This window comes from Rhinopithecus bieti, unplaced genomic scaffold (genome assembly GCF_001698545.2).
Source record: "Rhinopithecus bieti isolate Rb0 unplaced genomic scaffold, ASM169854v2 scaffold_36008, whole genome shotgun sequence".
Lineage (NCBI taxonomy): Eukaryota > Metazoa > Chordata > Mammalia > Primates > Cercopithecidae > Rhinopithecus > Rhinopithecus bieti.
The window spans coordinates 1,625,933-1,641,466 of NW_016816204.1; the positions used below are offsets into that span (position 1 = coordinate 1,625,933).

The 15,534-nt window shown below is 39.4% G+C and overlaps 1 protein-coding gene across 2 annotated transcripts in view; it reads right to left on the minus strand.

Moving 5' to 3' along the window:
- MCU (mitochondrial calcium uniporter) overlaps positions 1 to 15,534 on the minus strand; it is a 214,478-nt gene that overhangs the window by 18,211 nt on the left and 180,733 nt on the right. For both annotated transcript variants that reach the window (XR_001881944.1, XM_017854580.1), the window contains 2 exons: positions 7,972 to 8,142; positions 6,753 to 6,857 (listed from right to left, as the gene is read on the minus strand). Coding sequence is in view for 1 of the 2 variants with exons in the window: in XM_017854580.1 (XP_017710069.1) it covers positions 6,753 to 6,857; positions 7,972 to 8,142 (276 nt within the window). In the remaining variant the exon portion in view is untranslated. The remainder of the gene's footprint in view (positions 1 to 6,752; positions 6,858 to 7,971; positions 8,143 to 15,534) is intronic.

Here is a 15,534-nt window from a genome sequence, read left to right on the forward strand (position 1 = left end):
GCTGATTAAAGCTGTCCATTTTTTTTTAAAGCACATTTTTTTTTTAGATTCTTATTAGCTTTCAATGTTAGGTACAACATAAGGGTAGCACTCTTCTAAACAAAACAAGCCACAGTCAGAATTAACCATGTATTTCGAACATTCTTTAAGGATGTGCTTTAGTACAGTTATTATAGAAGTTCAATCAATGAAAAAATTCAAAAGAAGGTAACAAATTGGATTAGAGAAGAGCTGATGTAGTAAAATGGGATATAGCACCTAGCTGGGTATCTTGTATGCCTCAGTAACTATGTGCTGAATTAATGGGAGCATAAAAGGAAGAGCACTTTGAGTTCCAGAAGTCATCTATGTCAACAGTGTCTTCCTCGTACCAAAGCTGCTGCTCACATTTGCATATAGCCTAAACTGTCCAAAGTTACCAGAAGAAGAAACTGCACTCTAGGAGGCTGAAGTAACTTGTCCAGAATGGCACAGTAAGGGGAGAGTCCAGGTCTCCTGACTTCTAGGCCTGTAGCTACATTACAGTGCTTCTACTATACCAATATTAAATTTCTTCTGCAAGTTCAGTCCCCTTTCATGAACTATTTTATTAGATAAAGCAGATCTGTTCCATCTTCTCCATGTATATATAAAACTCTAGTGTTGGCTGGGCACGACCTGTAATCCCACCAGCACTTTGGGAGGCCAAGGTGGGCGAATCACGAGGTCAGGAGTTCGAGACCAGTATGGCCAACATGATGAAATTCTATCTCTACTAAAAATACAAAAATTAGCCAGGTGTGGTGGCGCACGCCCGTAATCCCAGCTACTGGGGAGGCTGAGGCAGGAGACTCACTTGAACCCAGGAGGCGGAGGTGGCAGTGAGTCGAGATTGTGCCACTACACTCCAGCCTCAAAACAAAAACAAAAAACAAACAAAAAAACACAAAAAAACCCTAGTATTATTCCTCTTAAACATCCTGAACCTAGTGCCTTCTATTTCTTTCCTTCATTTAGCCCTTTCACTAAAGTGTTGCAACACAGGGCAAAGGAACATGCTTATCCAATGAATGGCATCCCTCTTAAATACAGAATTTCAAACCACTCTCTTACTGTAGTCAGCTGAAAAAGAGTGGTGGTACCTTGGATGCCAGCAATACCTTCCTCAACCAGGGACAGAAAGACACAAGGTAGAAACAAAATTTGAGCCTATTTTGCATTTTATCAAAAGGAGAAAAAAAGATTTTCTTTACTATGTTTAAAAACCAGGGAAAGGCCAGGCGCAGTTGCTCATGCCTGTAATCCCAGCACTTTGGGAGGCCAAGGAGGGCGGATCACGAGGTCAGGAGATCGAGACCATCCTGGCTAACATGGTGAAACCCCGTCTCTACTAAAATACAAAAAAATTAGCTGGGCATGGTGGCGGGCACCTGTAGTCCCAGCTACTTGGGAAGCTGAGGCAGGAGAATGGCATGAACCTGGGAGGCAGAGCTTGCAGTGAGCTGAGATTGCACTACTGCACTCTAGCCTGGGCAACACAGCGAGACTCCATCTCAAAAAAAGAAAAGAAAAGAAAAAAAACAGGGAAAACACAGCCTGGGCAACATAGGGAAACCTCATCTCTACAAAAAATAAAAAATTTGCCAGGCATGGTGGCATGTGCCTGTAGTCCTAGCTACTTGGGATGCTGAGGTGGGAGGATCTGCTTGAGCCTGGGAGGTCACGGCTGCAATGAGCTGTGATCACGCCACTGCACTCCAGCCTGGGTGACAGAGTGAGACCCTGTCTCAAAAAAATAATTAAATTTAAGATCAAGGAAAACAAAGTGTTTATGGATTTAAAATCATATTGAGTTTCTGTGAGAGATGGTATCTGATGGCATAATCTCACTAGAGAATAACGGAACTAAGAGAGCTATGATGTGTGCATTTAAACATTAAAAAGGTCTTTTGAAATTCTACACCAATGCTGCTATTGAGTTACTAAAGTTCACACTTCAATTTACGATTATTTCCATGAATTACAGATTTTTGACCCTTGCAAGCTTCATACCCTAATTTACTTCTAGAAATGCAAGGTAGATAGATATTCCACAGTTCCTGGATACAGATAAAGCAATGGGTTGTTTTAGGCTGCCAAATCACCAGGGAATCAAATACAATCCCCTGTTTTTTCAATTTCTACCTTTTCTTATTCAATTTGAGAAAAGCTTTATTTAAAAAACTAAACGTTCATTTCTGTTTAAAAAATACAGTTATTATAGAAATGGTTAGTATTTATTGATTAAAATACCTTTAGTTTTTGACAACATAATATATGGAAACTCACATCTTAACTTTCCTGATTGTTATACTTTATATAGGAATATATTAGTGAACTTTCAGAATGTTACCAACAGAAAATCTAAACAGATGAACTCTCTAGGTAATTCACACAAAAACACACCTCAGTAAAACAGGACCTGTACTACTGTTATTTTAAAGAGAACTTCTAGCCCGAGAATCAGGGCTAGAAGAAAAACACATTAGCATAGCTGACATATGGCTAACTGTCCCTGGTCTACATGTTTAATTATTCTAAGTTCATAAAATCTGATTCGATAATGCCTTACTACAGTTGACTCTTGAACAATGTGGTTGGGGGATGAGGTTGGGGCACCACCCCCCTACAACTTTTGAAACCTCAAAAACTTAACTACTAATAGCCTACCTGGACCAGAAGCCTTACCAATAACAAAATTAACAAATGTTTTGTATATGTATTATATACTATATTCTTACAGTAAAGTAAGCTAGAGAAAACATTAAAATCATAAAGAAGGGAAAATAAATTTATAGTGCTATACTGTATTTATTTACATTGTAAGTTTACATTGTCTGTTTGCAAGATAAATCATCTGTCTAAAATGATGGGCAACCGTAGCTGCAGACCTCAGTCTATGGTACATATCAAGCAATCCAAGTTTTTCTTGCAATGTCATCACTTTTCTCTGCTTCTTGGGAGCACTTCCAGCATCACTGGTAGCACTTCATATGGGTCCCATGGTGTTATTCAAGGTGGACTAAACACACAAAAAAATTCAAGAACTGCAAGAGATCAATTTTTACTGCAATAAACAATTTACTGGAGAAATGAACTACCCATGAGGAGATAATTAGCATCACATAGCATTTTAAGCTGACATTAAAAACACTTGAGTTTACAGCAACAGCAACAAGAGGCGGCTATGAAATTACTAGAGTAGTATACTATGTACTAGAGTCAATTTTATGCAGACATTATTAAATACTGCATCTTTACATTTCTCTTAACTGCAAATGGCATCATGCACGGTCTGTGTGTGCATACATTTTGATAATTTTTAACTTTTTATAACAGATATGTATATATTTTATGGTAGTAAATGATAAAAAATAGGAAGGGCGTGGTGGTTCAGGCCTGTAATCCCAGGGAGGCCTGGGATTACTTTGGGAGGCCAAGGTGGGTGGATCACCTGAGGTCAGGAGTTTGAGGTCACCTGGCCAACATGGTGAAACGTGTGTGCCTATAATCCCAGTTACAGGAAGGCTGAGGGAGGAGAATCATTTGAACCCAGGAGGCAGAGGCTGCAGTGAGCTGAGATTGCACCGCTGCACTCCAGCCTGGGGGACAGAGAGAGACTCCGTCTCAAAAACAAAATAAAATAAAATAAGATAGACTTGTAACTACATATATTTCATGCATTCATGACATACTTAACTTTTCTTAATTTTTTGGATATTACCAGGTTATGTGGTTCGTTTGCAAGTTTTTTCAAACCTGTTTTGTTCAACAGTCAACTGTATGTAAAGAATATCTTTCCATTCTTACTATTTAAGGATACTTTTCTATACTTTCTCCCAGCTAGCTCCCTCTCATCTAGCTTAAAGAAAGTGAATATGGCCTCTGCACAACCAAAATGCTACCCAGCAAATACATTTAATTCACTCAATATAGAAGGAATCAATGGGGAATATGAAATCACAGTGCCTTCCCTCAGAGCATCAAAGAAAAGGACGAAGCAAAATTCAGAGAAGATATTTATCATTTTTGGTTGGTCAGGGGTCAGAGAAGGAAAGAGTATGATCATTAAAGGCTTACTGGAGAGTCAATACTGACAATTTTGACTTGAGAAAACGGGAGTTAGGAAGAAAGGCATCTTAGGCAGAAGAAAGTGAGCAAACAGTGAGATGGAAAACAACGGGGCATAGTTCAGGAAACCATAAAGGAATACACAGTGGAGAAAAAGTAGGCAACATGTAGGAGGGAAAGAAAACATTTTAAAAGGTAAATGTGGACCAGATTATAGAGGAATTTAATAACAGGGTTTCATTCAGAACTTTTCTATGTTAGACCCAATTCTTTCTCTTTTTTTTTTGTTTAAAGATGTGTTGCCCAGGCTGGTTGCCACTGTGTTGCCCAGGCTGGTCCCAAACTCCTGGTCTTAAGCAATCCTCCTGCCTCGGCTTCCTAAAGTGCTGGGATTACAGGTGTGAGCCACCTTACCAGGCCTAAACCCAATTCCTAAAAGCAGGATTGAAAAGAAGGAATGTCCTACAGCAGTGGTCCCCCACCCCTGGGGTGCGAACCAGTACTGGTCAGTGGCCTGTTAGGAACCGGGCTACACAGGAGGCGGCCAGCGAGTAAGCATTACTGCCTGAGCTCCACCTCCTGTCAGATCAGCAGCAGCATTAGATCTCATAGGAGCACAAACCCTATTGTAAATTGTGCATGTGAGGGATCTAGGTTGTGTGCTGCTTATGAGAATCTAACTGATGCCTGAGGATCTGACATGGAACAGTTTCATTGTAAAACCACTGCCTCTGCCCCTGCCACCACTGTCAGTGGAAAAATTATCTTTTTTTTTTTTGAGACGGAGTCTCGCTCTGTCGCCCAGGCTGGAGTGCAGTGGCCGGATCTCGGCTCACTGTAAGCTCCGCCTCCCGGGTTTACGCCATTCTCCTGCCTCAGCCTCCCAAGTATCTGGGACTACAGGCGCCCGCCACCTCGCCCGGCTAGTTTTTTTGTATTTTTTAGTAGAGACGGGGTTTCACTGTGTTAGCCAGGATGGTCTCGATCTCCTGACCTCGTGATCCGCCCGTCTCGGCCTCCCAAAGTGCTGGGATTACAGGCTTGAGCCACCGCGCCCGGCCGAAAAAATTATCTTTAACAAAATTGGTCCCTGGTACCAAAAAGGTTGGGAACTGCTGTCCTATGGCGCTGGTGGAAGGAGTAGTGGAAGGGGCATTAACAACAGCAGTGAGTAACAATGAATATCAAGGGCAAATAGATAAACGGGACCAAAAAAGACACAACTCAAAACGCTATTTTAGAGAGCTACTTAGCATTGTACTGTGCAGAGCCATAGTAGAGGCCAGGATGAAAAGAAATATTAGCAATACTGACTCTGTCTTTATTTAAAATTTTATTCATCATGCATTTTTTGCATTAACTCTGGTTTTTTAAAACAGTACATTAAAATACCATTTATCTTGCTGGGTGTGGTGACTTATGCCTATAATCTCAGCACTTTGGGAGGCTGAGGCAGGTGGATAACTTGAGGTCAGGAGTTCAAGACCATTCTGGCCAACATGGCAAAACCCCATCTCTACTAAAAACAAAAATTAGCCTGGCGGCTGGGCACAGTGGCTCATGCCTGTAATCACAGCACTGTGGGAGGCCAAGGCAGATAGATCACCTGAGGTCAGGAGTTCAAGACCAGCCTGACAAATACGGTGAAACCCGTATCTAGCTTGAACTTGGGAAGTGGAGGTTGCAGTAAGCCAGTATCACGCCATTGCACTCCAGCCTGGGCGACAGAGCGAGACTCTTAAAAACAAAACAAAAACAAAACAACAATTCTTTATCTTGATTACTGAGTTGTTTGGTACCCTCTTAAAATTTGTGTCTGAGGCAAGCACCTTTCCTTTTCCCATAAAAGCATATACAGGCTGTGAACAGTGGTTCATGCCTGTAATCCCAACACTCTGGGAGGCCAGAGAGGGAGGAGTGCTTGAGCCCAGAAGTTCAAGACCAGCCTAAGCAACATAGTGAGACCTCATCTCTACAAAAATAAAAAAAATTATCCAGGCATGGTGGCACATGCCTGTAGTCCAAGCTCCTCCAGCTGCTTGGGAGGATGAGGTAGGAGGATAATTTGAGGTCGAGGCTACAGTGAGCTGTGATTATGCCACTGTACTTCATCCTGGGTGACAGAGTGAGACCTTGTCTCAAAACAAACAAACAAAAAACAAAACAAACAAAAAAATAAACAAAAAACATGCCTCATGTCAGAAGTTCCTAAGAACTATTATTATTGTACAACAATTAACTTTCAGACTGCTGACCTTGAGCCATAAAAAAAACTCAATATTTATTACAATGCTTAAGAGAACAGAGAAGCCTACAGCTTATTTTAAAAAGATATCCCCTGTAATGTTATTAAAGTAGTATGACTTTTGGCCTTTATGAAGGGAAGGAGCTTCAGTTATGTAGGACATTCATTTATGTGAAACAGAGTGACAATGTCAGATAATAAAGCAGTCTGGCATCTAGGCAGAATCTAAGTGATTTTAGCCAAGGCAGAATCTAAGTGATTTTAGTCAATGTACTAGTCAAGTGCCAAGTACTCAATGAGCTCTTTCAGTGTTCTTTGAATATTGTCTGTTTCTCAAGGTTACCCAAGGAAAAAAAATAAAGTTCTTTCCAAAAGCCCTTCTCACATTTCTGTGACCTTACCAAGGTTACTATTTTACCTCTTTTTGGTGGTCGTACGTGATATGTTAAGTCATTAATGACCAGCTTAAAGTCATCAAGGAGGAGGAGGTCTATTCCTGTTGAAGCAGCAACGCGAACACCATCTGTGAAAATTTCAAATGAAACTTGTCATAGGTCCATAATTATTCAAGAATGGTCAGGAAAATTCAACCTTCAAAATAGTTTTTAAAAATTACCTCCTCCTTTTAAATTTCAGTTAACTTTTACCTCATTTCCCAGTTCTATGCAAAGTTTAGGTTGCCTAAAGCTCTGTTTTTAGGACTCGAGTTTGTGAAGATTTAACAACAGCTTCTCCTGTGAACTATATGAGCAAGTGAAATAATTAATGGTCATAGTTCTATAGGTATACATTGGAAATCTAGGGTCACTGGGAGAGCTGTATGGACTTAACATTGTCCATAATGGAAGCTGGTTGAGTCAAAAAAAAAAAAAAAAAAACCCAATATTTTCTGACATATGGTACTTTTCAGTACAGTCACTGAGTAGTTGCCAGTAATTCAGTAGAGACAGATGCTGGGGTTAACAAAGTATTACACATCCACCACGCTGGTCTACTAATTATATTGCCAGATGAGTAGAACTGTGGTAACTGTTAACTGGTGAATCCAGGTGAAGGGTAAATGGGCATTTATTGTACTAATCTTTCAAGTTTTCTGTAGGTTTAAAAGTTTTTAAAGTAAAATGGGGAAAAAAACAATGGGAAAAAAACTTAAAATGGGAAAAAAATTAAAAAACTTAAAAAATAAATAAATGAAATACATAAAATGGTAATTTTAGTGCCTTATTTTATATTATTTTCAAATCATATACTTCTTTATTTTGGCAAACTTTTCTTTCCAGACATGAGGGTTTAATTACTGGAAGTATTTATTCTACACCTAAAGTAATGATAAAAAGTCTCAATAATATAAAATGTGATTGACTGTTCATCCTTGCTCATGGCATTATATGTGAGCTGCTTTTGAATGAGATTCCCTGTGCATACACATTTGCTAAAATCGATCAATTATACTCTGAGTACTACTGGGAGAGAAATCACTTTCTCTCCTGGTAAGTGCTAAGCAAAAGAAAAAAGTTTTCTAAAGTTAACAGTGTAGGGTTCTTTTGTAGCTACGTGTATGGTATATGTATGTGTCTAGAAATTGGTGTGGGGTGAAATGAGGGGTAGATGGTAATTAATAACGATGGTGACTATACCTGGTGAATAGACAGCAACTCTGTCAATTCCCCGATCCTCTTCTTGCAGTTGTCGTAAAAATACACCAACGGAGTCAGAGATAGGCTTGAGTGTGAACTGACAGCGTTCACGCCGGGATGGTAGTCTCACAGATATCACAGGTAACCCATTTTGATAAACCACTGTAACATCTGAATGAAAAAGACCCAAAAACATATGATAATTGGATTTCAATGTAAGTTAAAGTCACATGATTACTATTCTTGCATGGGGGTCTATTATTAGCATGATTTAAAATGTTTTCAAAGAAGGTTTAAGAACATGCCCTTTAGCTTTAGTTGAAGGTTACTCTGGAAACTGGCTTATAAAAGATCAAATGGATCACACAGCTCATTTTACAGATATGAAAAAACAGGCAAGGAACTGTCTTCTGAGTGGGTCAAGGAGAGGCTTTCCCAAGGATATCAGGTGAAGCTCTTGATATTGGTGAATACAAACCCTGGATCCATTTAACAAGATTTTATTAAGCAGTCAGAGATTGCTGGGCCAGACTTCATAGCCTATAGGACGTGGCTCTTGGGATCCAGAGCTTTCAAGAAGTACCCTAATAAGTGAGACTCTTACTCCAAAACAGTCCATTCATGTATATATAGTACAAGCTCATAAGTGAGAAACAAAAGTGAAATCCTAAGCCCCTCAACTGACTGAATGGACCCCCTCTTGGCCAAAGGGACACCCAGGGTAAACCTTTAAAGCTAAGTTCTCAGCCATGACAGGATGGGAGGTCAGACACAACTCATTATATCCCCTCCTTGCTAGCCACCATTAGGCACTCTTTCGTAAGGGCTTAAGAGAAACTAGCCCTTTCAAAAGACTCCACCATTGATATTAACCAATTAACTGCCCAACACTGCCCCTCTTTTTTGCCTGATAAGAGGCCACCGACTGTGGAGTGGTTCTGGCCAGTCTTCGGAGAATGCACAGTGAGGGTTTTCACACCCTCTGCTTCATCTTTTGACATCAGAGAGCTGAAAACTCCACCCTCAGATCATGCTGATGCAGCCATTTTTTGTACACGGGACCCATGAAGGGGCATGAAGCTCAGTTGTGCATACACACGTTTCTCCTTTTATAAATATGCATGGCCTCTCCTATAATGTACTGAGTATGTATATTTGGCCACCCTGCTCAGCATGCATTCCTGTTCTTTTTGCCTATTCCTCAAAGTGTCTGTTTTTGGCTTCTGAATAGAGGCTACACTTCCCAGACTGTCAGAATGGCCACCCTGCAGGCTGCAACCTTTATGAGAAATATACGTCTCCTTTCCAAATTCATGAACCTCGTCATTCTTCAGTTAGCATACTATCAAAAACAATTCATGTTCTCTTGAATGTCTTCATGAGCTTGGCTACACAGAACCAAAACTCTGTTGTTTAAGGTTTTATAACAAAATGTTATGAAGGGAAAGTTTATTATGAGTTATAAAATTGAAGGGATTTTCTACAAAAGTATAGCATAGCATGCCTATTTCCTTATTTTTTCCCTCAGTATTCTTGATTTGTAGGGCCCTAGTAAAACAAACTTCAGAATAACTCTCTTTTGCAATAATTTTCAAATACATTTTTTTTAAAATGCATTTTTAAAATCAAAATGTTTTACATAAGCAACTAAGCATTTAAAGATGATATTAGCACTGAGGAAAGAAAACAGACTTTGGAGTCAAACCTGGGACTGAATCTTGGCTCTGTAATTTTGGGCATATTATGTAACTTCTCTGAGTCTCACTTTTTTCATATATAAAATGGGCTTTGGCCAGGCATGGTGGCTCACGCCTGTAATCCCAGCGCTTTGGGAGGCCGAGGTGGACAGATCATGAGGTAAAGAGATTGAGACCATCTTGGCCAACATGGTGAAACCCTGTCTCTACTAAAAATAAAAAAATTAGCTGAGCATGGTGGTGCACATCTGTAGTCCCAACTACCAGGGAGGCTGAGGCAGGAGAATCACTTCCACCTGGGAGGAGGACGTTGCAGTGAGCCGAGAGCAAGCCACTGCACTCCAGCCTGGGTGACAGAACGAGACTCCATCTCAAAAAAAAAAAAAAAAGGTTTAATCCCTAACTCATAGAGCTGTTGTGAGAAATGAGTGAAATACATAAATAATTTAAAACACTTAGCACACTACATGATACATAAATGATAATGTTTCCTTACAGCTCCTTTGAAGAATCAAAAGTTGGCCAGATGTGGCGGCACGTGTCTGTAGTCCCAGCTATTCGGGAGGCTGAGGCAGGAGGACTGCTTAAGCCCAGGAGTTTGAGTCTACAGTGAGCTATGATTGTGCCACTGCACTCCAGCCTGAGCAACTGAGTGGGACCCCATGTCTAAATTTTTTTTTTTTTTTGAGACAGGGTCTTGCTATATCACCCAGGCTGGAGTGCAGTGGCAGGATCACAGCTCACTGCAGACTCGAGCTCCCAAGCTCAAGCGATTCTCCTGCCTCAACCTCCCAAGTTGGTGGGACTACAGGCACGCACCACCATGCCATGCTATATATATATATATTTTTTGGAGAGACAGGGTTTCACCATGTTGCCCAGGCTAGTCTTGAACTCCTGAGCTTGAGCAGCGACCCGCCTTGGCCACCCAAAGTGCTGGGACTAAAGGCGTGAGCCACTATGCCTGGCTTCTAAAACAATTTTAAAATAAAATGAGTCAAAATTACATTCTATTATGATTCTAAGGATTTATATCCCTACTAATCAAACAGTTTATAGGAAATGTGTGAGATTAATGTTTTGGAAATCCAAAATGCATCAAGTTTTCCATAGTTGTAGTTGTAGACATCTACATCTTATTTCCTTGTCTATTCTAGTAATTCATAAGGCCTACATTATACACAAAATCTTCACACTAAAATCTTTCATGATTTGAATTTTCAAGAAATAACCCTAATTGAGACATAGTTTATAAATAACACATTCTTATTTAAAATGGAAATCTGATGAGTTTTGACGTAAGAATCAAAATAAAGAACATTTTTGATTCCCCAAATTCTCTGATCCCCATCCCAGTTAATCCCTAGGTAACCATTGATCTGATTTTTGTCACCACAGATTAAATTTTTATAGAGTTATATATACATAAAATCACACTATGGACCCTTTTGTATTTGGCTTCTTTCTCTTGGCATGATTATGAGATTCACCTATGTTGTTGTTAGTAGTTCATCAATTAGCTAGTTCATTAGTAGTCATTCATTTGTATTCCTGAGAAGGTGTCATTGCATAGACAAACCACAACTTGTTTATCCTGTTGATGAACATCTGGGTTGTTTCCAGGTTTTGGCTACTATGAATAAAGCTTTTATGGTTATTTGCATACAAGCCTTTGCATGACATGTTTTCATAGTGTACCTTTCCCTATCCTTTTACCTTATCCATGTTTTATTTAAAGTGAGTTTCCTGCAGAAAGCTTATAGTTGGGTCTTGCTATTTTATCCAATCTAACAATCTCTGTCTTTTAATTAAAGCGTACATATTATTTGTATTTAATGTAATTATAAGTATGGCTGAGTATACGTCTACCATCTTACTACTTATTTTCTATTTGACCCTACTGTTCTTTCTTCTATTTTTCCTCTTTTCTTGCCATTTTTTAGATTTACTTTTAATCTCTTTAAAAATGATTGTTTCATTTAATCACTATTTATGATAATTTAATCTCTATTTTTTTTCTCACTTTTATTTTTTAGAGACAGGGTCTTAATCTGTCTCCCAGCCTGGAGTGCAGTGGCGTGATCACAACTCACAGCAGCCTTGATCTCCTGGGCTCAAGTGATCCTCCTACCTCAGCTTCCTGAGTGGCTAGGACTAAAGTCACATGTAACTATGCCTGGATAATTTTTGGGGTGGGGGCAGGGTAGAGACAGGGTCTCGTTATGTTGCCCAGGCTGACCCTGAAGTCCTGGACTCAAGCAATTCTCACATCTCAGCATCTCAAAGTGCTGGGGTTACAGGATTGAGCCACAACGCCCAAGCTAATCTCTGCTGTTGACTTATTAAATACACTTTATTTTATTTATTTATTTATTTTGAGATAGGGTCTTGCTCTGTTGCCCAGGCTGGAGTGCAGTGGTGTGATCTCGGCTCAATGCAACCTCCACCTCCTGGGTTCAAGCCATTCTCCTGCTTCTACCTCCCCGGTAGCTGGGACTACAGGTACCCATCACCACACCCAGCTAATTTTTCTTTAGTAGAGACAGGGTTTCACTATGTTGGCCAGGGGCCCTTATTTTATTTTTTTAAAGCATTACTCTAGAGCAGGTATTGCTAAACTTTTTTCTGTAAAGGCTGAGGTATTAAATATTTTAGACTCTGTGGGTCGAAAGATCTCTGTTACAACTATAAACTCTGTTACAACTATAAACTCTGTTACTGTGGTGCAAAAGCAGCCACAGGCAATATATAAACAAATAGGCATGGCTGTGTTCCAATAAACTTTATTTATAATAAGCAATGGGCTGGCTTTGGCCTGTAGGTCAGGGGGTCGCCAACCCCCAGGAGACAGACTGGTACCATTGAAAAACTGTCTTGCATGAAACTGGTCCCTGCTGCCAAAAACGTTGAGGAGCACTGCTGAAGGTCATAGTTTGCTGAATTCTGTTCTATGTTATACATCTTTACCATATCACAATCAGTCTTCAAATAATATAGCATCACTTTAGGTACAGTTTTAGAGAACCTTACAACAATATACTTCCATTCCCCCTGCTTATATTCTTCGTGGTATTGTTCTCACACATTTTTCTACATATATTATAAACCACACATTATTTTTGTGTGGTTTACCTTTTGATTATCTTTTAAAGAGATTTTGTTTTGCACAGTATATATTAAGAGTTTGTGTATATTCTTATCTTTGCTCCTCTATGTCTTTTTTCCTCTGTCTGCCTTTTTAAAACTTTTACTTTTTAATAAAGACACGGTCTCATTCTGTTGCCCAGGCTGGAGTTCAGTGGTACCATCATGGCTCACTCAGTCTCAACTACTGGGCTCACTGGATACTCTTGCCTCAGCCTCCAAAGTAGCTGGGACTACAGGCATGTGCCACCATGCCCAGCTAATTTTATTTTATTTTCTTTTGAGACAGAGTCTCACTCTGTCACCCAGGCTGGAGTGCAGTGGTGTGATCTTGGCTCACTGTACCTTCACCTCCCAGGTTCAAGCGATTCTCCTGCCTCAGCCTCCCCAATAGTTGGGATGACAGGCACACACCACCACACCCAGCAAATTTTTGTATTTTTAGTAAAGACAGGGTTTCACTGTGTTGGCCAGGCTGGTCTCGAACTTCTGACCTCAGGGGATCCACCCGCCTCAGCCTCCCAAAGTGCTGGGCCAGCTAATTTTTTTAATTTTAATTTTAATTTTATTTTGTAGAGAAAGGGTCTCACTATGTTGCCCAGGCTGGCCTCAAGTGATCCTCCTGCCTCGGCTTCCCAAAATGCTGGGCTCACAGGTATAAGCCACCATGCCCAGCTCTCTGCCTGCTTTTTAACATTTTCCTTTTATCATTGGTTTTCAACAATTTGACTGTGATGTGCTTTGCTTTTCTCTGTGAATGGTTGGGAGTTGTTAGATTTTTTAGAACTGGCTTTCCTCAAATTTGGAAAACTTTTGACCTTTATTCAACTATTATTTTTTTCTGTCTCCTATCCTTCTGGGATTCCAATTACACTTATGTTAGGCCATGTGATACTGTCTCACAGGTCACTGAGGTTTTCTTCATACATTTCAGGGGCTTTTTTTCCCCCCCCTCTCAGTTTCATTTTGGATAGTTTTAATCGCAATATACTTCAACATCATGGATTTTTTTCTTCTGCGGTGTCTAATTTTCTGGTAATTCCATCTATATGGTGTTTTCATTTCAGGCATATTTTTCACCTCTAGAAGTTCTATTTCTTTTTATATCTTCCATTTCTTTTCACATTATACTTATGCTTTTCCTTTTCTCTATGAGGATAAGGATCATATTTATAATAGCTATTTTAACATTCTTGGCTGTTTACTCCATTATCTCTGACATTTCCAGGTCTGTTCATTGACTGAATTTTTGGAAGGTTTATTTTTTGCTTCTTCATATGCCTAGTAATTTTTGATTGGTGGTTAGACATTTTTAATTTTACATTGTTGAGTGCTGGATCTTGTATAGTTAAATTACTTGCATGTTAGTTTGGCACTTTCAAGACTTCAAAAACTTCTTTTAGGAGAGATCTAGAGAATCCTTTATTCTAGGACCAATTTGTCCCTACTTCTAAGATATGGTTCTTATGAGAATGTCTACCAAATGTTCAAGTGTTCAAGTGTATCTCTCTACTGTGGCTAGAGGGAAGCAAAATTATTCATTTTATGTTACTGGCAATAGCTATTTTCTAGGAAGTTCTAGCGTGGTCTTGTGGTTTAGAATTCAGCCAAAGTCTCACAGGATGCCTTTGCAGATTTCTAAGACTTCTCTTTTTCTTCATAGCTCCTTCCTCTGCAAATCTCTGTCTCATAAATTCTAGCTGCCTTGGGATTTACAAATTCTGATCTCTGTTTCTTCATCTTAACTAGATGGCCAAGCTCTGTTTCCCTTCTCTGTGATGCAGTTTAGAGGCTGCCTCAGGCTGTAAACTCAACCAATGCAGGGTTTAACTCATTTGTTCCTCTTATCTCAGGCATCACAGTCCTGTGTGCCTATCGTCCAGTGTCTGAAAACAGTTGTTTCAGATATTTTGTCTGGTGTTCTAGTTGTTTATAGCAGGATAGTAATTCTCACAGCAGTTAATACTTCATGGATGTATGATTTGAATTTTACATAAAACTAAAGGCAAAATCAGAAATCCCTATTGCCTTTTTCTGTCCAAAGGAATAGTCTGTTTCCTAAGGAAGAAGAGGTCAAAATAGTAATTTGAATTGAATATATAGCATGTACTATCTAAAGTTTGCAATACCTAAAGATATTTTAAAAATGTGTCATATTCCTTCTTGTTCTAAAAGAATCCTTAGCAATTAATCTACTGTTTCCTGAAGTCAGAACCACTAACATGAGAATATTTCTATCTTTTCTATAGGCAGTAATGATGATGAAGTCATTAAGATTAGTGATTAAATTATCCAATTATCCCCTTTCTATATATGTGAAAAAGAGTAACCACAGATCAAGAAATAGAGAGAGTTGAATTTAAAAAAGAGATAGAATCTGTGAGTCTGAAATATATCTGGAAGATCTTGAAAGTATCTTTACAAAAATTATAAAAGTGAGAAAATTATGACAGTGAAAGAGACCTAATCTAACCAACCCCATATTTCCTTTAACCTCCAAACTGCCTTTGGTCATTCCTGGGCTTGGGCCTAGCTAGCTTTAGGAGAAAGTTAGTTTTTAGTTTAAATAATAGGCCTTCCCCAAAATAAACTGCCTTCACAAAACTAACGAAAGAGCACCAGGTTAGGAAGATGGGAGGAGGCTGAATTCTGCTAAGATGTAAGTGTAAGGGATTACCAGCCATTATTCCAGAGGTCACAGATGTGCAACTTCTCCACACCC